This window comes from Argentina silus (assembly GCF_951799395.1).
Source record: "Argentina silus genome assembly, chromosome: 2".
NCBI lineage: Eukaryota > Metazoa > Chordata > Actinopteri > Argentiniformes > Argentinidae > Argentina > Argentina silus.
This window is the reverse complement of record NC_139656.1, coordinates 8,516,250-8,538,523: the sequence shown is the minus strand read 5'-3', so window position 1 is coordinate 8,538,523 and position 22,274 is coordinate 8,516,250. Positions and strand designations below refer to the sequence as shown.

Genomic DNA, 22,274 nt, shown 5'->3' with positions numbered 1-22,274 from the left:
GGTCAGGGAACTACATTAGACATTGCCTTTCATCTCAACTCTTCTAGATGGATCTGGCGTTGCAGCTGCGCTGGGATAGTTGGCCCTGGTACTCTAGCCAACCCCCCCCCCCCCCCCCCACCCCATGGCCCCACCCCTCTCTCCCGTAGTCTTAATAGAGGCATGGCCAGCAGGTCCCAGCTAGGCTCCATAAACACGGCGTTGACACACAGAGGACAATGTGTTTTAATAAGCAGCCCCCAGACCCTCTTTATGAAGCACTGAAGCTGCTGGGACAATAAACAGTCACACACATACAATACACCACACCAGCCCATATCCTAATCTGGTCTGGGACAAGAAAAACACTCTAGAGGGAATCCATTTCCATAGCCTTAGATCTAACCAGAAACAATTTGGCAAGGTTTGTTTTATCAAGGGGACCGTAACTATGTGCTAATAGAAGTGGCCATCTTGTGGTTTTCATAGGGCATTAACTTCTCCATTCCCCTACTGCAGGGACACAAGGAGAATGTATGACAGGTATGAGCCAAGACTACCGTTACAAATCTATTACACTGACTTACTGTCAGTGCTGTGGATACATTGATGTGGCGAAACATTAAATCCTCTTTGGAGAACATTCCGAGCATGTCCAAACACACGTGTGTCTGTGAATGTGCGTAAAATGGAAGGAATGCACATCATGAGTGAACTCGACACTAATTGAGCCCCTGTATTAATATAATAGACGAGGCATGTCTAGAGCATTTCTCAAACTAACTCCATCATCACCACTATGATGATCATCATCATCACCACCATCATCACCATCATCATCATCATCATCATCATCACCATCATCATCATCATCATCATCATCATCATCACCATCATCACCACCACACACCTCTAAATATGCACATGACTCTATTACTAAGTCATTACAGCTGTAAGACAAGAAAACAAAGGTGGAAATCTGAAGGAGCATCATTACTCAGAGCCCTGGGAGCATAACTGTGACTGGGTCATCAATTTTGACCAACTCATTCAGCACAGAACATCAACATCAGATCTTTAAAGTTAATTTAATGACTGAAGTCAGAGGCCTCTCCTTTGGCTCAATTGTAATGCTACGTCAAGCACAAGTCCTTCCCATTAAAACACATGAACAATAGTGTGTGTGTGTGAGTGTGCGCATGTGTGTTTGCATGCCTGCCTGTGTGGTGGGGATTGTTAAAGTGGCACTAGCTGCAACTGTCGCCTGTCCCAGACAGTCCAAGGACTCAGGAGGCTAGACATGTCATTACCCAAAACTAAGCCAGACAACCTAGTGCTCTAATCAAGGAGTCCCTTTGGCCTCTAGAACTGCTCTACTCTGGCGCAGTGCTAATGTAACCTACGGGTACCGCAGAACAAAGGGAAACGCCATGCTCTTCTCCTCTCCACTGCTGTCTGAGGCTTTAAATAGCAGGCCTTATCAGGCCCAAGGCCTGTGGCCGCCACAGTCACTGACGCCGTCTCAGGGAGTGCAAGGAGAGCCAAGTGAGAGCTCACACAGGGTGACTAACAGGCCATCAGATGGCGATCAAGAAGCAAGACGACACAGAGAGAAATAGAATGACAGAGAGAGGGACAAAGTCCCCCCCCCCCCCCAGCGATTGTTTTCAGGTTTATTGCTTTAGAGTGCTGCTAACATATTGGAGGTTATCAGGTGAACGGCCCTGATGTCCCATAATGGCCCTGGTCTTTTGATCCTGCCCGCCTCCAATCAATTGCTGAAAGCCAAGGGCGGCTGACTTTGAAGCACAGTGGGACTGTTTTTTCTTTAAAGATTGAAGGATGCAGGAATGCTCCAGTAACTGTAAATATAGAGGATATGTACCTGATGGCTGTGAGCCACACCGGCCCTGCCGTTTCTCTACACTACAAACAATAATCTAGCTGACCCATTTCATGCAGGGAGATCTTATATTAGCCTTTGGGTCATTAGGGGGGATGGGGGGGGGGGGTTAAAGCGTGGGCAGTCGATGTCCGAGCCTGCTGTCTCCCTCAAACCGCCTTAAACAGCAGTCCATCGGCATTCCTGCTCAGTGCCAAGGTATTTACTTTGGACAAGAGAGGGAGGCACCGTGAGGGACAGCTTCTAATTAGGAGCAGTCAGTCTGGAGGTCAGGGCCAATTCTAACAGGCACTCTGGAGACAGCAAGCCTCCCTTCCTCAGGCTGCCAGGGGGGGCGCCAGGCAGGCAGGGCCCACCCCAGGAGAGTTTGTGAATGAGATGAGCCAATCCACACCCACACCGACACACACCCTCATGAGAAATTTGCTATTGTTGATATTATCAATGTCACTTGATTGTTTCTGAGCAGTCATGGACTACAAACTGCATGGCACACTGCCTACCTCAAGCTCAACAGCCCTGAACAAAGCATTAGTGAGAGGGCAAAAGAGAGGGAGTAGCTGGAGGGCCCCTTGTCGTGAAAGGAGTGGATGAGTGCATGAAGGCCCAGCAGTGGGGCCAGGGGCAACAGGCAGGAAGCCCTCCATCAGGCCTTGTGTGTGTGGCTTCATTAGGCCATGTGACCAGAGGATGCACCATGCAGTTTAACCTCTCAGTCAGCACACACACACACACACACACACACACACACACACACACTTCCCCTAAGGCAGGGGTGGGCAATTATTTTTCCCAGGGGGCCACATGAGAAACAGAAAATATTATGGAGGGCCGGGCCAATAGCCTGAACTCAATTCTACATAACATTAATTTTATTTCTTTGTAAAAAGCGGTAAATTGCATTGTTTTGACAAGCTGTGACTGGTAAGAGTAAATGTTATGATTATTAAGCAATGAAAAAGTGAGGTTGCCTTACAAGAAATGTCATTTATTCAATCACTTTTTCAAAAACAATGGTACACAAAATAAGAATGTTTTTAACAATTGTGACTTGCTCATTTCTCCACTCAGTCACATTAACCCCAAAACACATTTTAGTTTAATATACAGTATTGTTGGGAAGAGGAGATCCATCCTTCTAATTTACTGTTTCAGTTTTTTTTCTTGTTCAGTGAGAGAAATCTAGTCTCTGTTGGGCTTTAACAAGTGTATCAAAGTCAGGCTGAATGTCTGAGGTGGCTATGCGAAGCACAGCTGACAGATGATCATCAGTGAGAGAGGATCTATACCTGGATTTGTTAAACTTCATCAATGAAAATGTTTGTTCACATATGTAGGTAGATCCAAAGAGAACCAACATCTTCTGAGCATGTCTCCTCATGTTTGGAAAGTTCTCCTTTTTGAGAGAGGAGTAAAAGTCCAGCACTGATGCTGACTTAAAGTGCTCTGCCAGTACCACATCAGATTGCAGGTCAATGAGCTCCAGCTGAACGTCACTGGGTGCATTATCCACAATGCAGGTGAAGGGAGAGAAGATCATGCTCATTTCATCCTCAACTGTTTTGAAATCTTCAAATCGCCTTGAAAACTCACCATGCAGTGCTCCTAACATGGATGAGTACCTGTGGAGGTGATCAGCTGATGGTTTGACTTCTTTCAGGGTTTGCATGTGAGTGAGAGTGTTGCTGTCCAGTTGGCTTGAAAGAAACTGCAACTTTCTCATGAAAGCCTTCACCAGGCTGTGCATTTCATGAACAAAAAGGCCCTTGCCTTGCAGTTTGGTGTTCAGTTCATTCATCAGTGCAGTCACATCCACAGCAAATGCAAAATCTGCCATCCAGTCCCCATCTGAGAGCTCTGGGATGTCTTTGCCTTTCCTCTCACAAAACTCCAGAATCTCTGCTTTCAGGTCCCAAACTCTTTTCAGCACTTTGCCCAGGCTGAGCCATCTGACAGTTGTGTGGTAACCAATGTCACCATGTTCAGACTCATGCTCCTCCAAAAGCTCAACAAACTGTCTGTGATTTAATGCTCTTGCCCTGATAAAGCATACTATTTTAGTTACAACATCAGTAACATGGTTCACTTTTAACACTGACTTGCACAACACATTCTGATGTAGAATACAATGTAAAAATACCAATTTCTGCTCTGGGTCGATTTCAGTCACTTTATCTTGCATTCGTTTCAAAAGTCCAACATTTTTCCCTGTCAGATTTGGACAACCATCGGTTGTGACACCTGCCAGTCTGTCCCATCTCAGTCCCAGCTCGTCCATGCATGCATTTACCTCCGTAAACAGATCGCTCCCCGTCGTCGTCCCTTTCATTGACCGCACTGCTGCCAGCTCCTCCGTAATCTTGAAGTCTTTCGTTATCCCACGTAAAAATACAAGTAACTGGGCTGTGTCACGGACATCACAGCTCTCGTCCAAAGCTAAGGAGAAAAAGTCCAAATTTGCAATCTCACTTTGCAGCTGAAGCTCCAAATTCCCTGCGATGTCCTCGATCCTTCTCGTCACGGTTCGCCTGGACAGCGGGACTTTCTCAAATGCTTCTTTTTTCTCGGGGCATATTAGCGCCGCAGAGTCCACCAAGCACTCTTTAATGAACTCCCCCTCCGAGAATGACTTGCTGTTTTTAGCGATTTTGTGGGATATCACAAAGCTGGTCTTGGTTGCTGCCTCACTGGATGTGTGAAGCTTGGTAAAAAAGCCTTGTTGCCTCTGTAGCTTAGCTAGCAAAGCTTCTGTTGTCCGTGACCGTTCAGCACCGGTCAACTCTTTGTATTTTCCCGCGTGTTTCGTCTCGTAATGTCGATTCAAATTGTAATCCTTGAAAACGGCAATCTGCTCTCCGCAAACTAAACACACAGCTTTACCTCTGACTATAGTAAATAAATACTTATCAGTCCATGTTTTGTTGAAAACTCTGCATTCGGCATCGACCTTTCTTTTTTTGGCGTGACCAGACATTTTGAGGGCTATCTTGTGACAAGGTAATGTCAGATACCGTCAATCAGACTCGTCTCATCACACAATGTTTTACGACACGTCGTATCGAGTCATTAGGTACGCTTAAAAAACGTATAAATAAATAAAAAACAATACGTTTATTTTCTAATTTCCATTCATCCCTACGGGGCCGGTCAACGTCAGCCAAAGGGCCGTATGTGGCCCGCGGGCCGTGCTATGCCCAGGTCTGCCCTAAGGTCTATCAGTGTCTCCACATTATAACATGTGACAGTTCCTCACTGAGCCTGAGTGCGCACACTTAGCACATGTCCCTCAGCGCCGCAAGAAAACTCAAAAATCTCCACAGGAGTAGAGAGAAGACTACAGAAATGCCATTCTCACATTCTCTTTAAAAATGAATTGTCAGACACATCTATTCTAAACAATCATTCAAGCTGACAAAAATATTCATGATATTTAGCCAGCAATTTACAGACTTGCTCAGAGATACTGGTTAAATGTACAAGTTGCAATCTAAAACAAATAGCAGTCAATGATGAAAAAAAGAAGTGTGCATATTTTCCCCTCGTTGTTTGAATGAGGCTGTTACAGCTTTGGCAAACACTTGACAGCATCTCTCAGCAGAAACATTCACAGCTCCTTCAGTCGATGACACAGCAAATTAAACACACTCGCTGTTGCAACTTGCAACCGTCTTTGCCTTGGAAGCAGTGGGTCTAAGTGTTAATTCTTTTCTCCAAATTAAATGGCATTTGTTTAAGTGTAAGCAGAGACACTGTCATGGTAACTAATCTTCAGAGGCGAATAATGTTTTGAGGAAAGCACCTTTTCAGGGCTGGCGAATGGACAGACACCAGGGCTGTCTCCAAGCTTTGATTTGTTAAGCATGAGTATTCGAGCAGGGCAGGGTGAGCACAATTATGGAAACACACTAAAGGCTTTCTGAGAAGAAGGCAACAAAAAGGTCAAAAACAGGACAAGCTGTTTCTGCTGCTGGATGTTTGGAGGTGACCATGTGACTTTGGAGACATAAAGCATTTTCTGTCAGCTTGGGTATCTGCCTGGATCTGGGGTTACAATGTGGCTTTTGTTGTCATGGCCGCTCAAAGATCTAAGTCACTTTGATCCCAGTTAATAGAGTTTGGTAAATGATCACAGCGTGGGCTCCAGTCTCCTACACACACACACACACACACACACACAGGCACACGCACGCACGCACACACACGCACACACACACACACACACACACACACACACACACACACACACACACACACACACATGCACACACACACACACACACACACAGGTGAAAGCTGTACTTATTCTGACCCAGACATGGGGTTTAGACTGATAATTGAGTTACTTTTCCTTTTTTCTTCAATATCCATGTTTTTTATATAGCTTTTTACAAACAATGGAGTTAAACGAGCATATATGGCAATTGAACTAAGCTCATGAGGCATTTATAAGTTATATTCTTCAATAATCAATCTCTGCAAATCGACAATTTGATGCCAGATTGACCCTTTACGTAGACTCAGAAAACCTCACTCTACCAAGGGTATTGTTTTTTTGTGGGTATGCAAAGAATATGTCTGATACAGACGGGGGAGTCCTCAAATACATGTGTTACTGCAGTCTCAGATTAGGGACCTAAGGGACTGAGGAAGAGAAGGAGGGAGACGGGGTGCCTGAGACATGGGGAGTGGGTTTGTCAGAGACATGGGGAGTGGGTTTGTCAGAGACATGGGGAGTGGGTTTGTCAGAGACATGGGGAGTGGGTTTGTCAGAGACATGGGGAGTGGGTTTGTCAGAGACATGGGGAGTGGGTTTGTCAGAGACATGGGGAGTGGGTTTGTCAGAGACATGGGGGGTGGGTTTGTCAGAGACATGGGGAGTGGGTTTGTCAGAGACATGGGGAGTGGGTTTGTCAGAGACATGGGGAGTGGGTTTGTCAGAGACATGGGGAGTGGGTTTGTCAGAGACATGGGGAGTGGGTTTGTCAGAGACATGGGGAGTGGGTTTGTCAGAGACATGGGGAGTGGGTTTGTCAGAGAGCATTTATGTGCGGTATGGTGATGACTCTTTTCTTCCAGTCTCTTAGCAAACTAAGTACTTCCTACATTTGAGTAATGTAGCCATTTTTGTCTTCAACACTGAAGCACATGCTATGAATTATAATCATATAAAGAGCTTTGAAGAGAGTAAGAAACAGTATGAGAGTGGGTGAGAGAGAGAGAGAGAGAGAGAGAGAGAGAGAGAGAGAGAGAGAATTTGAAACTCAGATGTGGGAGACCGGGAAGAAAGCAGAGAGGGAGAACTAGAACGTTGAAAGAGAAAAGTAACATCCTTGCTGTGTGGTTATCTCAGGTACAAACTGGAGACACGAGGTCATAAGTAGTCACATGTACTCCATTAGTTCATTATCAGAGAGGGGGTCCAAGCCTGGCCAACACACACATTCACAAGCATGCACATTACAACGTACATTGTAAATACATGCCTACATATACAAACACATGTGCACATACTCACAAACATTATGTGCACACCAACAAACCCACCCACCCATCCACACAGACATTTTATAGAAACTAGTGAACTACATCAAAGAGCAGAGCCAGCTTTGACCATACATAAACAGTACATACTGTATGACGGAACTTTGACATCTGTTACAAAAACTCAGAATCAGGCTTAAATCCACAGGGAGGGGAAGGCTTGGCCTCCCATAGGATGATGAATGGCTCTCCTCCGCAGACACAGCGCTCATCCAGAATGGCCCTCCTCATCGAACAGCTCTGCAAACACACGCATGGGAAAGCGACCAGCGGCTCTGCCACACGGCACAGCACACACAACATGGTTGATGGCCTGCTACTAAACATCCACATCATCCACAAATCGATTTCTATGCATAATCTATGCATTCTTGTACCACAGAGTCCTGACAGCTGAAAACAATGTTTTAGTGCTGTGTGTTCCCCAGTCTGATTCACATATTCTTTATACTTGCTCTGAACATGTGCATGCTCCAGTTAGTGCATATACTGTACCAGTCTAAAGCCATACTGTAGCATTAATAAGGAGTCGACTGGAAAGGAACAGGTGTTTGATTTGACTGAACTGCAAAAGCAAATGCAGTGCTTAGTATACAAGAATAATACAGTCTGCCCAACAATTTAACCTTGCGACCTTTTCATAATTGAATTCCACTGAGACAACTCCACCCTGCTTTGCTACATCAGGTAAGAGTTCACCTCCCTCGAATGTGTGTGCGGCCGCTTCAGTAGTACTCAAAGGACGATGACTCACACCTCTCCACTGTGATGCATGCATGCCCACACAATGGCACAACACAGTCACTGACTGCTCCTATAGTCGTGTGCTTAGAGGAGGGATACTATTCTTAATCGTGGAGAACATACTCAAAAATAAATACTGAGAGAAAGCCTTTATGGGACCACTATGGCTGCCATATCTAACCTGTCTATAGAAAGTGTGTGTGAGCAGGCAGTGTAACAGATGGTGTATTTCACAGTCTCCACAGGTGAGGCACTGCCCCCTCTCTGTGCAACAACACAGTGAGAGAGGGGAAGGGGGACACAGTTCAGAAGAGGTCACTCGACAACCCTCCAAACTTGGCACGTAAACTGTTTGTGGAGATAAAATAGCTGATGATAAGGCTGCTAGAGGGCAGGTCCCCCTTTTATCTGAGAGGACTGATTTGTTAGGGCTGTTTGTTAGGGCTGTTTGTGTTTCAGCAGTTGTGTGTCTCCCCTTCCCTCTCGTCTGGCTCACCCCATCCGTGGGCCGGTTCAAGGATAAGGCCAATAGTAATGTCTTTACCATGTTGACTGGTGTGTGTGTGTGGGGGGGTATGTGTAGTAGGAAATGGCAGCCACAATCACCAGCATAGAGACAGGAGTCCAGGGACCACTGGGCCTGAAACCTGACAACAGGGCTCCAGAGTGAACACGTATAGGATGGCGTGTGTGTGTGTGTGTGTGTGTGTGTGTGTGTGTGTGTAAGATATATAAATACTTTAGGTGTATATGTAAGGAAGAGTGTATGTGTGTGTGTGTGTGTGTGTGTGTGTGTGTGTGTGTGTGTGTGTGTGTGTGTGTGTGTGTGTGTGAGTGTGTGTGTGTGGGACAGGGAGAGTGATGGAAGCCTTGAGGGGTTGTTTGCATGGAGAGAGCCATGAAAACCGGAGAAGAATGTGTTTTATAACATGGGCCTGACAGACGCAAACACATTCAGGAATTCCAGGCCAGTTCTAATGACTTAAAAATAAGGGCCGAAAGACTTAAGAGATTTGCCATGTTTCCCTGCCTGTCCCTTTTCCCAGTGCCCTGAGAAACATCTCAACAGCTATCCCCTGTGGAACAGAGCAGACAGGACTACCCCCCTTTTCCTGTGTTGCACTCAAGATAGTTTTCTGATCCATTTTCAGGATAAACAATTTAATGACGGATCAGAGAAACTCTCTGAGATCATTGTCTAATATCGTAAGACCATAAGGGTGTGTTTGAGGCATGAAAAAGGGGAGGCAGGTGGGGTGTGATCCACAGCAACCTGAGGAGCAGTCCTGAGAGCAGTCAGAGCTGTGAGGGAGGGGCCAGTCACAGACGGGGAGATGGTACACTGTCAGTCCAGCAGATGCCCTTCATGAGTGTTAAAACAGGTGGGACAGCACAAGCAAACTATGGGGATTTATCAATGATACCTACACTGATAGTGTGTGTGTGTGTGTGTGTGTGTGTGTGTGTGTGTGTGTGTAAGGAAGTACATGGTAAAGACAGCGATCCACTCAGAAACATTAAGTCAAACAGAGGAAATTGTGAGCTTACAGCCATCTCATTCATATCTTTATGAAAGGTCCACTGTGGCTGCAGGGCAGATAGAATGGAGAAGGGATTCTACTGATGTTTATGTTGAGGTCTCATATGGTGTCCAGGTCAGGAAGACTAACGTACCAGAGCTTTGCATGCCTGACACGTTCACAGCCAATGTGGATGGAGGCTTACAGGAGAATTCAGGGCAGGCCTCTTCTTCTGTTGTTGTTATTACTGTACTGTAAAAGATGCGGGGCAGCATCTTCGATGAACAAGATGTGTGAGCTAAATGTTGCTTCTCATCACCTGAAGCAGAATGTAGATCCATTATCACAACCATGACCAGCTGCTGGTTATTCTGCCTGCAATCAAGACACCAAAACAGCAAACCTGCTTACTTTTATGTGGTGAGATAATTGAAGTGGAGAAGTAATGATAAATCCTAGTGTATTGCTACATCACTTTAGTTTTTCGCATGGGGAAGAGGGAACCATAGCTCTTTTGATGGCATACACATCAGAAATGAGTGATCAACCCCCTGTCTTTCAGTGCACTATAGGTGTGATTAAAAGGCACTATGGAGGGGCGCTTAGTGGCGTAGCACACTAATGCGCTTACCATGTAATCGCAAGGTTCCTGGTTCGATTCCGACCCTCGACCTATCTTGCATGTCATCCCTCCTCTCTCTCTCCCATCCTTCCTGTCAATCTCTACTGTCTCTATCCCAATAAAGCAGAAATGCCGTAAAAACATATAATTTTTTTTTTAAAAAGGCACTATGGACTAAATGGACAAACACCTGCCTGCACTTTAATGTCTGACACCAACAGAGCTGTATACCACAGGCCCGGCACACATCCAGAGGGCAGTCTAACGCCAGAGGAAATCCAGCACCAACATCAGCGCCACCAGCAGTCAGTGAGGAGGAGACGAGGAGCCCTGGAGAGGCTGTTATCTCATCCAGGGGGAAAGGAAATATGGGCAGGAAATCCAGGGGGAGGAGGCTGGGGGTGGGGGGAGGCATATCGGAAGTGCAGTGTAAACAGCCTCCTTTTTTAATCATCTCAGCTCACGTTTTGAACTGTACACACTTTGATCTTCTCCCTTAGCTACCCCTCCGCCCTCCTATCCCCAGCAGCCCACCACGCCAACACTCTCTGGGTGAGCCTGCCAGCAAGGGCACAGAGATAGTGGTCTTGGACTATTCTAGTCTGGGAGAGAGGTGGAGGCACAGAGCCTCTCATGGGATGCTTTGGAGTAACAGAGAGACTGCTTTTGTAGTAGTGCAGAGTTAACTAGCATGTACTATGTAGTGCCCTGCCTACCCCAATTATACCTGATGTCTTTGTGGGACCTCACAAAGGTCAATCCGACCTTTCACTGGTACAAAGCCCGCAACAGAGAAAAGAAGAACAATCATTCTAAAGGGACTTAGCAGAAAGAGAGCCTTTTAAAATCGTTTAGCTTCTTTTAATTGGGCAGAGAGCCCATCAGAGGATTAACTTCAAAAGGTGCGGCAGGCATAACCTCCTCCTTTCCACTGAGCCCAAAGGACAGCTGGCTTTCCCCTCAAGTTCAAAGCTATGCCAGAAGCCTTTTCACTTCTCCACTGGCCACTCGCTGGCTTTGTTATGGGAGAGGGAGAGTCAAAATTCCTGACCACTCAGATTCATCCAAAAGTACTGGCTTGAGTCGAGCCAATGTATGTGTTCATTTTGAGGACATGGGCATACAACCAAAGAGATTAGGGTTTCGGATATCAGATCAGTGGGGAAACATGGCAAGAGTCCGGTGACCTGAATTCACTGAGGGAAAGTGAAGTATGCAAGGCACACACAATTACTGTACAGCTGTAACCATCATTGAATATGAAAGCACACTATCCCCATTGTTCACCATCATCAAATAAAACCGGCACTTCAAAACAATGATTTTCTCTGTACTTAACATTAACATACTTAACAACTCCTTGAATATAATGACAAAGTACGAAAATAAAAAATACCAGACAAGAACAAAATGTCCATGTAAAAATAATATGATGGTTCCAATAAAACCCAAAAGGCTGCAGTAATGCAGTCTTCTTCAAATAAAACTAAATTTTTTGCCCTCATGCCAGATCTTGTTTTTCTATGATCAAACCATAAGAGAGGCAAAGTCAGTGGAGCAGCTAGACAACCTGTGGCCTAGAGAAACAACATGCTTAAGAAGATCAAACGTGGTCAGAGAGGTGTAATTACTGTGGGTTATGAAAACTGGCTGTCATGCTCCACCACGGTTGAGAGAGTCAAATTCAGAGTAGCCTGAGGATCTGCGAGTCAGACACGCCTGACTGCTGAAAAAAAAGAGACATCCACTGCAGGATACTCCACTGCTAAGGCACAGTTCTGTCTCTGAGCTTTTCTTCTCTACTCAGCCTTAAAGTACTTCAATGTAAACAATTAGGCTCTGAAACAGTTGAATGTGGATGTACTGAATGCTCTTTAAATCATATCATTAGGGGTAGGTAGTTTCGAAGACAGAATTCACATGTCACAAACATTGTGGAATGTGAGTGAGTGAGACACACACACACACACACACACACACACACACACACACACACACACACACACACACACACACACACACACACACTCCTTTCCAACTTTCCTCCCCCCATCCCCTCCAAGACAGGAACATAAAGCGGGAACATAAAGCAGCTTGCAGAGGCAATGAAGACCTGTTAGAACAGGTCTGCGCAGCAACAAAGAGCATCTCACAGAACAACGCCGCCTCTGTGCAGCGTGGGTACAGCCTAGGCTAAAGACTCTGACTCAACTGTACTCCCCCAACATTATACAACTTAAAGAGGACCACAATGATCTGACTTATGAGAGGTGAATACATGTATAGAGTGTAATTTGGCCCAAACAGGTCGAACGTCATAATCACTCTTCAACCACAGGAGAAAAGAAAACTCCTTTGGGATTTCTGCACTGGTAAAGCAGAAATAAACAGGGATCTTATCATCGGTGGATTACACTGTCACCATCCAACTGAGCTGACTGAACAACATCAGTCATAAGGGAACCAATACACGTCACTTCACACCTCCAGGGAAATAACGTCAGCCATCACTTCCACAACCCTGATCAAGGTTGTCACCTTCTATAAGTGTGTAGAACAGAACCTCAGAACAACAAGAATCAGCCACTTTTTACAAACAGTAAAAGTGAGTATTGCTTTCACACTGAAAAAAACTCCCTTCAAGGTCAGGTCACATGTTATCTCCAAAAACTAAAGTGAGATATCAAAAACTGAGCAAAGGCTTCAATGTAAATGAACAAAGACTTAGAAAGCGGACAGACAGCGCCTTTCATCTCAGCAGTACAGCAATATACTTCTACAAATACATTTGATCAACATCATATACTCTCACATATACAACACATTAAAGTAAATGTATGTGCATAATATTAAATACATGTCTAATACTGGACTTTCCCTATCGAAAAGGCCATGTAATTCTTTATCAATTATCACAGTCTGCTGCATCTGGTTTGCCATTCAAAATGCCTCTTGCACCTGGTGCGTGAGGACAGACAAGATCCTACAGTACCTCATATCTGTCGTCCCCCTTTCTTTGGAGACTGTAAATAAATTGATTTAGCCTTGCTTTATGTCCCAACAACCTTAAGCCACACATGAATTCAAAATATGCAGAGAGAACAGGATCATAGCAGGAGAGGACCATCAAAGCCCACATGCATTTAGCATTTTCACAGTGAGGGCATGAGTAAATGATTTATTCAAAACACTAATACAGCTTAAGCCTCAACTATGGACTTGCATATCACATAGGCTACTTTGTTTAGTTATTTAGAAGAGTTGTGTACTGTAGCAAAACATTAATATGTGAACTGTCTGGTAAAACCAGAGCATGGCCCTAATAATTTAGGTGACTACAAATCTATCACCTCAGAAAAGGCATGGGTGGAGAAGTTGGCACTCTTACCTAACCCACGTTTTATTGGCAGGAGAACGTACAGTATGAGTGAAGACACAAGGGAATGGTTAAGATACATCAAAGTATGTCATCACTTTTGTTGGAAAAATGTAGATATTCTGTCATCACATACAGCAGGGAAAATAGTGGCAATAGTATTAGCTTGGCCTAGACTACACACTAGAGGATGGACAACTCTATTACCTTGCATTAGTGACTGAATATCAAGATGTCAAAAAGGTTGGCTTCAGATTGAATATTGTTGGGGTTTCTGTGGTTTAGGATATGGCAGTGTTGTTAACGTCAGTTCATCAATACGTTTGCCAAGGTGAAGAGTGGCAAACGTGGTTAAAAAACGAATCTTGTCCTAACAAGTGAACCTACTTCATATGACAGTAGTTTGACTACTGCATATGACATGACTGAAATCCCTTTGTCCAATGTGTTGTTGTTTTTTTGTATTTTAATGAAAGGCAAAAGAGTGAGAGCATAGTAGCCTGCATGCACTTGGCTTGCACATGGTTAGGACCTGAGAACACCCACCTGCATCAGCTTCCCATCTGCGTAACCGGCGCTCCCTCCAACGAACACCCCTTCCAGAGTGATGGGCTTCCCAGTAGGCTCATGTTTTAGCAGTGTCACCTTGATGACAGCTCTGGGGGGCGAACGCTCCGACTCCACAGCCGCCGCCAGCTCCAGGCCCGTCTGACCAAACACCACCTGTAGGGCCGCCATGAGCAGCCACGGCCAGAGCCCGGCCAGTCGCCGCTGGGGAACGGTCATTGCATCGGTTGTAGCGGCGGGCTCCGGCCGCACATTGTGGACTTCAAAGCTGGCAACCACCGGAGTTGATTTAGTTCAAAAAATAAATGGCACCGCGTTCCCCCTCTTGGTGCTTAGCAGTTGAACAACCCGTCAAACGATTCGATAACAGGCTTAAATCCAAAGTTTTAAGGCTCACGGACTGTCATATTATATATTAAGGGTGCATGTCTTATGCATTTCTGTTGAATTCCTATCCGGCTTTGAAAGTTTTTTCCAGATGAAGGTTATGAAACAAGCCAAAGAAAGTGCTCCTCATATTCACTTCGAAGCGAAAACGTGCCGTACTCAATGTATAAAACTGATATCTTTGCAGGTAAAACAAACATAAAATAGCCTACTCACTCTCACTAAGAATTAAGATTTGTGCGTTAACCGGTATCAGATAAGCTTAACATTGCATGCACAAGTTAGACAACATAACAGCGATTATTGAATTTGCGCTTCTTGAAGTGTACATTGACTTCACTTTCAACTCGGGGTTCGCCTGCATGAGATGAACACTTATCCTAGGTCCTCATTTTCAACGTGCAGGTTGTCATTTAACTGTTCAGTAGCAGTTGCAACACGGCAGCTCCTTTGATCTTCAAAAACTGGCCAGATTTCGACACAACTTTTGCAACAATGTTGCTACTTCAATCCGTATCTGTAAATGTTATAGTTACATGATTGTTTATCCAATGTATTCCATGACCATGTCACATTTCGAAATCGTCGCCAAGGACTCCAGATGCAACAAGTTGTCAGAATACCTCAAAAGCAACTCCCCACTGCACGCGCTGAATATTGTTAAAATATCTAAAATGCACTGTATGCCCCCCCCCAAAATCGAAACTACAGTAACGCCAAGGTTTGTAGAACTTCAGAAACCGGGAGGAATAAAATGGGGTTGTAGTCTACATACTGATAAAACGCTCAGATGAAAGGCAGTCATAAAATACACAATGAAGAAAATGTAGTAGTACAGGGTGCGTAGCGACAAAATCGTCGTCAATGTCACCATAAAGTTGACAACGGAGCTTTCCAGACTCTTGAAATGTTTAACTAACCCAATGGAGCCGTTGCATTACTTAACAGGCAAGATAACTAGGTAATTCATTAGGGTTCGAAATCACGTGTAATTTCTGCGGCCGAAGCATCCACATGTCTATTGTCAATAAAGTTGTTACGCATCTATAACCTCTTCGCTCCTTGCCACCCTCCAGAAAGTATTTCTCCGAAGTTCCACGTACAAGTTAAAACAATTCTGGAACGAAATACTCCCGCGGATGCCGAGAAAAAGATATATAACTTCACTCATTTCTGATTAAGAAAACGAAAAGTCCTCTGAAGTCAAACAACTGTATAATCACATGGACGCGAATCGTTAAAACACTATTATACTGGTCTTCACAAAAAAGTTGAAAAGTTGAAAAGACAGACTGTACATTAGCGAAGTCCCGAAGTCTGCCTCCCCAAGTCTCCCTCCCCTGGGATCTCATTGACTGTCTACCTGCTGACTGCCTGTCACTGAGGGTGGAGCAGCATAGGGCCACTCTCACCAAAGGCCAACGCGGGGCTCCCTCCAGTGGACAATACTGGTGAACGCCAGGGACATGAACGGGCCTTCCTCTCCCGTTGACTGGGCTCAACCGCTATTTATGTATTTTCAATGGGGCCTCCCTGGTTTGGGCAATGTATACATAAAAAAACAACAGGATGCAAGAACTACCATAAACCACATCTGAATAATGTCAGAGTTTAATCATAGCTTAATCATTGTTTCAAATTCCAAAAGTCGTTAAAATGATTGAAAGTAGACTGAGGTTAAAATATATTTATATATAAATATTTTTTTTGCATATCAGAATATTTTAAAAAGGTCAGTTTTGGCACACTAAAACAAGTGAGTGATAAAAATGTTTTAAAAAAGTAGCTGCCAGTTAAAATGACCAATTATGTCCTGGTATTCATTCATCAATTACAAGATTCAGAACAAAAAGGATCTGATGTAAAAGTGATCAAATAAATAGAATAAATTATATTAAAGAGAGCTGGATTTTATACAATCTCTAAGATATTATTTCAATGACATACAATTCGCATTTGTAAACATGCCTTTAAAAAGTAGCAACAGCAAACTGGCTTATTCAGAGAATCTCTTGAGTCTGAGAAGGAAAACTGAGAACTTGGGCTATCCTGGCTTAATTATGGTCAAGATTCTTGCTTACATGCCGCTTCAACCAGCAAGTTAAGATCTAAAAGATAAAATGACAGGATTAGGATTTTAGACTTTTTGCCATCTCTTCAATCAAATGTTCTAAATTGGCTTGATTCACAATGTATTGTGCAAGTACCTGGATTGTCTTACCTGGAGATTTAGTTTGCTCTCTGATGCTCTTGTTCTCCTGGGACAAACTGACATCATGCAGGGCATTGCTGACCTCTACATCAATGACCTCTGTATCCTTCACCTTTGTGCTGCTGAACTCTGATGCTTCGTAAGGGCACTGAAAAAATTATAGCATTCAATCTTGTTAATTTCAACCACAGAGTTCATGAAGATACCTGGTAACCATACTATACATGACATGCTTATAACTAAGTATATAGCATGATATTGGCTTTCTTTGTGAAGTTACTGTAGCTCACATTTTTTAACTTACCATTAAGAACTGCACTGAATTGTTTGTTAGCTAGACATTACAGGTTTCACAGCACTAACCTTCTGAGAGGCATTGGTAGGGTTTGTCCCAAGCTCTGGAGGCCCAGGTTCCTGCTCCTCCATTTTCACTGGCTCACCCACAGGACCACCAACTGTGATGGCTATCCCCTGAGGAACATTCCCTGGGACTGCAATAATAATGGGCCCGCAAGGAGTCACTGAGTTGGCATCCATGAAAACAGGCAGAGAGCTGGAGTTGACAGAAGAGTCCGGCTGTGAAGAGACTGGGTGAGAGGAGCTGTGGATGGTGGTGGTGGGCTGAGGACCAGATTTAGGGGTGGCCAGGAACTGCTTCTCTGGGGTCCCCACTTTTACTATGCGTATCTTGGGGGAAGCCTGCAGTTCATCAACTATCTGGAAGACTGTATCTAGGTTGACATCACTTTTCCTGCTTTCCTGATTTTCACTGCTCTGCCAGTCCTGGTTTTGGTTTCCAGGATACAGAAAGCCCACAGGACAGTTTGGCTAAAATATGGGATTGAAAATATCAATCTTATAGCTTTGCATGAAAGGCCTGCAATTCCATCTTTGAACAAGTTTCTACCCATGTACTTATGAATTCCGCATCACTCCAGACAGATTCACAGAAATGGGCTGTTTACCCACCTACCTGGTAATAGCTGTAATGGGAGAATGAGGGAGATGTCTGTTGAACACTCCCTGTCATGTCAGTGTCCATTGCGCCTGGGGGGCAGCACTGACACACTGCTGGAAAACAAACACCTTTTTAACTTAGATTAATGTTTATAAATCACAGCTGCAGAGTTTTTCTATATGTATAACTGATGAGTGTTCACATAATTACCTGGGGAATAGAATCCAGGTCGGTATTGTGCATGGTGGGGGATATAACCATTGAACTTCTGCCCAGGGTTTGCAAGGCCTTGTGAACCCTGCTGAATATGCACAGTGGTTGGGCTTGACTGCAGAGTGCAGGAAGTGTCTGCAGGAAACCGGTGGATGACAGATATTGGGATTCCCTTGTCTGTGTAGAAGGTTGTAGGTGAGGGGGCATCACTATGACCCATGACCCAGCCACGAGGTGGGACTGGGGTCCGATCATACTCTTTCACAGACAGTGATCCGTTCTGGTGATATGGGTAAGGAGATGCTCGATGTGCCTCTCCAACATACACAGAACCTGTAGAAACATTGAGAGATAAACAATATTTTTAAAACATGGTTTTATGCAAACTGGGTGGTTCTGGTTCACACTAAGAATGTTCTTTGTAGTGTACGATAGCTATTGATTTACTTGAATAATTGTTCATACTTGGGAACTGGTATGATTAACAATGTACCTCTTTTCTCTACTTTGACTTTTTCGTCACCCTCATTTGCCATTAATCGGCGAAAGCGATTAGGTGGCCGACAGTTCACCTCTAACCCTGCTTCCATTTTCGCCTTGTTACCGCTTGTCAGCCTCTTAAGATTCACTAGAAGTTCAGGATGATCTTGTTTGAAGTTTTGGTTGTGGAAGTGATGTTGGATTCCGTCAGTTGGAGACCTGCCATGATCCTGTTTGTCTGTGCTCCCTGGGCCAAGGACCACCTTCCTAAACCCGTATAGATTCAATTGGCGGATGAAGCTTGTAAAGTTGGTCGTTTTGAAAAGGTCCATGTTATCAAATGCTTGCTTCTGGGGAGACAGCAGCTCTGCTTCAAACAGCTGTTGATCGATTATCACACCTTCACCACAGGTGTCCCAACGAATCGATCGGTTTTTGGGGTTATTCACGAGACGCCACAGTTTAGCGGGGAAGTTGTTCGGGTTTATGGGGATTGTCAGGAGTGCCTCTTCGAGTTCCATATTTTCGGCCCTGTGAGAAACAAAAATAGTGGACAGAAGTTCACTATAATACATGAAATCATAATGCCAAATGACGTGTATTCTGGAAATATTGGAAATTACCAATGGACCTTATGTAGTTTCATTTTAAGGTATTTCACTCCAGCCGGGGAAAAAATAGCTATTTTACTATTTTACTAGCACAAGTTTGCTAGCGATTAGCTAACAGTAGCTTGCAGCTGATCACTCAATTGATCGAGATGTTGGTGCTAACTTATGGAACTTAGGAAACACCTAACTCAAATCAGCCAATATATACATCAACATCTGTATTGTATTCCCATTTTGTATTAATTTCATTTCAGTACACCATACCTTGTTCTCTGCAAGCGCCCCTTTTCGTATTCTTCTCAGAACCGTTGAAAGTGTTCGCGAACCGTTGGAGCACGTTCCCACACGACGGGTTTGAATTCCAGAAAAGATCACCATTGAGCTCGAGACGACGGTCATCTTCGCGGCTCGGGCTATAATCCAATTTAGGCAGCTTGAGATTTTTAGAAATGCAGAAATTCACATATGGTATGATTATTCATTACTGCTTTTTGATCAACTAATGATGACAACTCAATCTATATATCTGCTATAAATAACTACCTCTTGGGTAACAGGCTACCTGTACGCCTACTATCTACAAGTGTATACATATTATTTACTGTATATCTGACATGTGTGCATGGGAAAATCGAAGCAATCATTATCATTTGAAAGATCATGGTGTATTTGATTGTCATATATGTCTGACACAAAAAAAACCTAACCCTAAATCTCTCCATTCTAATTATGCGTTGGTAAAATTACTCCATACCAATAGGCATACATACACCTGTTAAAATAAATAAATAATAACAATAATAATAATAATAATGATAATGATAATAATAACAATAATAATAATAATAATAATAATAATAATAATAATAATAATAATAATAATAATAATGTTTCCTTCTTCTAGCATTCTGACTGCCAATGGCCCCTGGTCCGAGCATTGATTACTTTTTCTTATGATGACTGATGGATAGATGATTCACTTACTTAAACAAATGTATTTGTTGTAGGTCGCTTTGGATAAAGGCGTCTGCTAAATGCCATAAATGTAAATGTAAAACATCAAGCATAGACAAAACAATGTTATGAGGGGTTATATCAGGGTTGGGCGTGCAATGGTGACCCAGTGTGGTCATCGATAGTATAGCTCTGGCACCAACCACTCGACGCAAAATGATGACGCATTATTCTGTCACCGGAAAGAGGACACAGACCAGACTTGTGTTTCAAAACAACAGTCATAGAGCACTCGATTCCCTTTATTTAAGATACATCAAGCATCAGCGGCTATTTGCCTTAGTCTCACACAATGGCGTTGGAGACTGTTCCGAAGGACCTCCGCCACTTGCGGGCTTGTCTTCTATGCTCTCTCGTGAAGGTAAGTTACCGAAGTAGCCTGAATTTGAGTAGCCAGCCTGCGATCGCTAGTTTTCCTCATCATGCATGCATTCACAGTCGAAGTAAGAGCTCCACAAGGAGACTAAAGATTCAGTTAATTTAGTTTATTTTTTATTCCCTTGATGAGGCACAACACTAGCCAGCCCTATTACATTAGTTCCCATTGAATTGTACTATGTAGCTCACTTCGTTCACTGTCGGACTGTATACGATTTAACTGTCGAATCAAGTAGGTAGTTAAATATGTGAAACTAGTTGGAGCGAATACTGTGTGACTCTGACCACCATCCCATCTTTTCTTGTCCATACAGAGTATTGACCAGTTTGAATATGATGGCTGTGACAACTGCGAGTCATTCCTTCAGATGAAGGGGAATCGTGAGATGGTCTATGAGTGTACAAGTTCTTCTTTTGATGGGTAAGCTCTCTGGCCACATGCAGATACTTGGAGTTTACACCAGATACATAGACCAAAGTTCGCAACTGTTGTTTGCAAAGACGGTAGGCCAATAGGTACACATTATGAGAAGGAACATGAGATTAGAATAAGTGTAAACAATGACAGTTTTAATGTTTTAGTTGTGCAAAGTGCAAACATGGCCCAGATTTTGCACTGAAGTATTCCGTCTGTTCACAGAGTCGTAGCCATGATGAGTCCTGAGGACAGCTGGGTTGCTAAATGGCAAAGAATAAGTAAGTTTGTCCTGATCCTTATGGTTTCTTATAAGCATTGTTTATTGTATCACAGTGCATTGCGATGACCCCTTTGTATTCAATTTAGCCCTGACAAACCTAGTAGTCTTCATGTTGTGGACTCACTGGAAGTGCATGGAGGCTAAGGCTAGGGCCTGGGCTAAATCTATGACAGACTTACGTAGGCACCACAGCTTATGTAATTTTACTATTGCTTACAATATAATGGTCGGAATGGTTGACTTGACTAGTATTCAGTCATCTAGAGAATAGAGATATCATTTAATTCTCAGGAAGTGTTTATTTCCTTTTTCCTGTCTTCCACTTTCCCTTATAGGTAACTTCAAGCCAGGTGTATACGCTGTGACAGTGACAGGACGACTACCCCCAGGTATGTCCATTAAAAGGCAGTGTGTATTCTCCACATTCAAGACTTGCAGAGGAGGCCGGTAAAATCTGGTCATATTGTTAAACCTGCTTTCATATGGAAAACGAACTGGAGTCTTCAAACAGCATGGCCCTCTCATGCTGCTGTAATTGAATCACAGTGTATGAACTGCTTTCAACATTGTTCTTCCCCCTTCTCTTCCTGCAGGGGTGGTAAGAGAGCTGAAAAGCAGAGGAGTGATCTACAAATCCAGAGACACAGCTGTAAAGACATAAGCCTGACCTTGTATTCTAAAGAGGCTGGTGGCTGATCATCAGCACAACCTTGTAATGCACCACCATTTCCATGAACCCAGAGCTGTATGTTTGGACTGAGTTGTGGATTAGAAACTTTATTTTTATTTTTTATAAACTTGCACAACTTTTGCTAAACTTGAGTGCAAGTCTATAATTTTCATTGTGTGTATTGTGTAATATCTCAGAACTGTCTGTTTTTATGTTGGGTAGATGGGCAAGTTTTTTTTATTGTTAGATGTGCAACCACATCTAAAACCATAATAAATCTCTTGACAGGGACAGTTGTTTTTACAAAAAATGTGTCTTTGGGTCTAGGGTAACATCAACCTTCCAGACTTGAGCTACTGTGTCAGTTTATACACTTAGACCACAAGGTGGTGCTGTGTCAC

The 22,274-nt window shown here is 43.7% G+C and overlaps 3 protein-coding genes across 3 annotated transcripts in view; 1 reads left to right on the top strand and 2 right to left on the bottom strand.

Moving 5' to 3' along the window:
* rnf43 (ring finger protein 43) overlaps positions 1 to 15,182 on the bottom strand; it is a 70,643-nt gene extending 55,461 nt beyond the window's left edge. Inside the window, exon 1 of the mRNA XM_083693475.1 lies at positions 14,232 to 15,182. Coding sequence (XP_083549601.1) covers positions 14,232 to 14,471 — 240 coding nt within the window. The 5' untranslated portion in view covers positions 14,472 to 15,182. The remainder of the gene's footprint in view (positions 1 to 14,231) is intronic.
* A 1,686-nt stretch (positions 15,183 to 16,868) lies between these two features.
* hsf5 (heat shock transcription factor family member 5) lies at positions 16,869 to 19,023 on the bottom strand (the record flags this gene model as incomplete). Its single annotated transcript, XM_083695132.1, is given in 6 exon segments — positions 16,869 to 16,886; positions 16,889 to 16,999; positions 17,215 to 17,679; positions 17,825 to 17,922; positions 18,020 to 18,355; positions 18,516 to 19,023. Coding segments are annotated over 6 exon segments (1,536 nt in total).
* Positions 19,024 to 20,311: 1,288 nt separating this feature from the next.
* On the top strand, positions 20,312 to 22,164 carry supt4h1 (SPT4 homolog, DSIF elongation factor subunit). Its single transcript, XM_083665417.1, has 5 exons — positions 20,312 to 20,488; positions 20,820 to 20,926; positions 21,146 to 21,201; positions 21,539 to 21,592; positions 21,797 to 22,164. The coding sequence occupies exons 1-5, from the start codon at positions 20,420 to 20,422 to the stop codon at positions 21,862 to 21,864; spliced, it is 354 nt and encodes a 117-aa protein (XP_083521543.1). The 5' UTR covers positions 20,312 to 20,419; the 3' UTR covers positions 21,865 to 22,164.
* Positions 22,165 to 22,274: the final 110 nt, after the last annotated feature.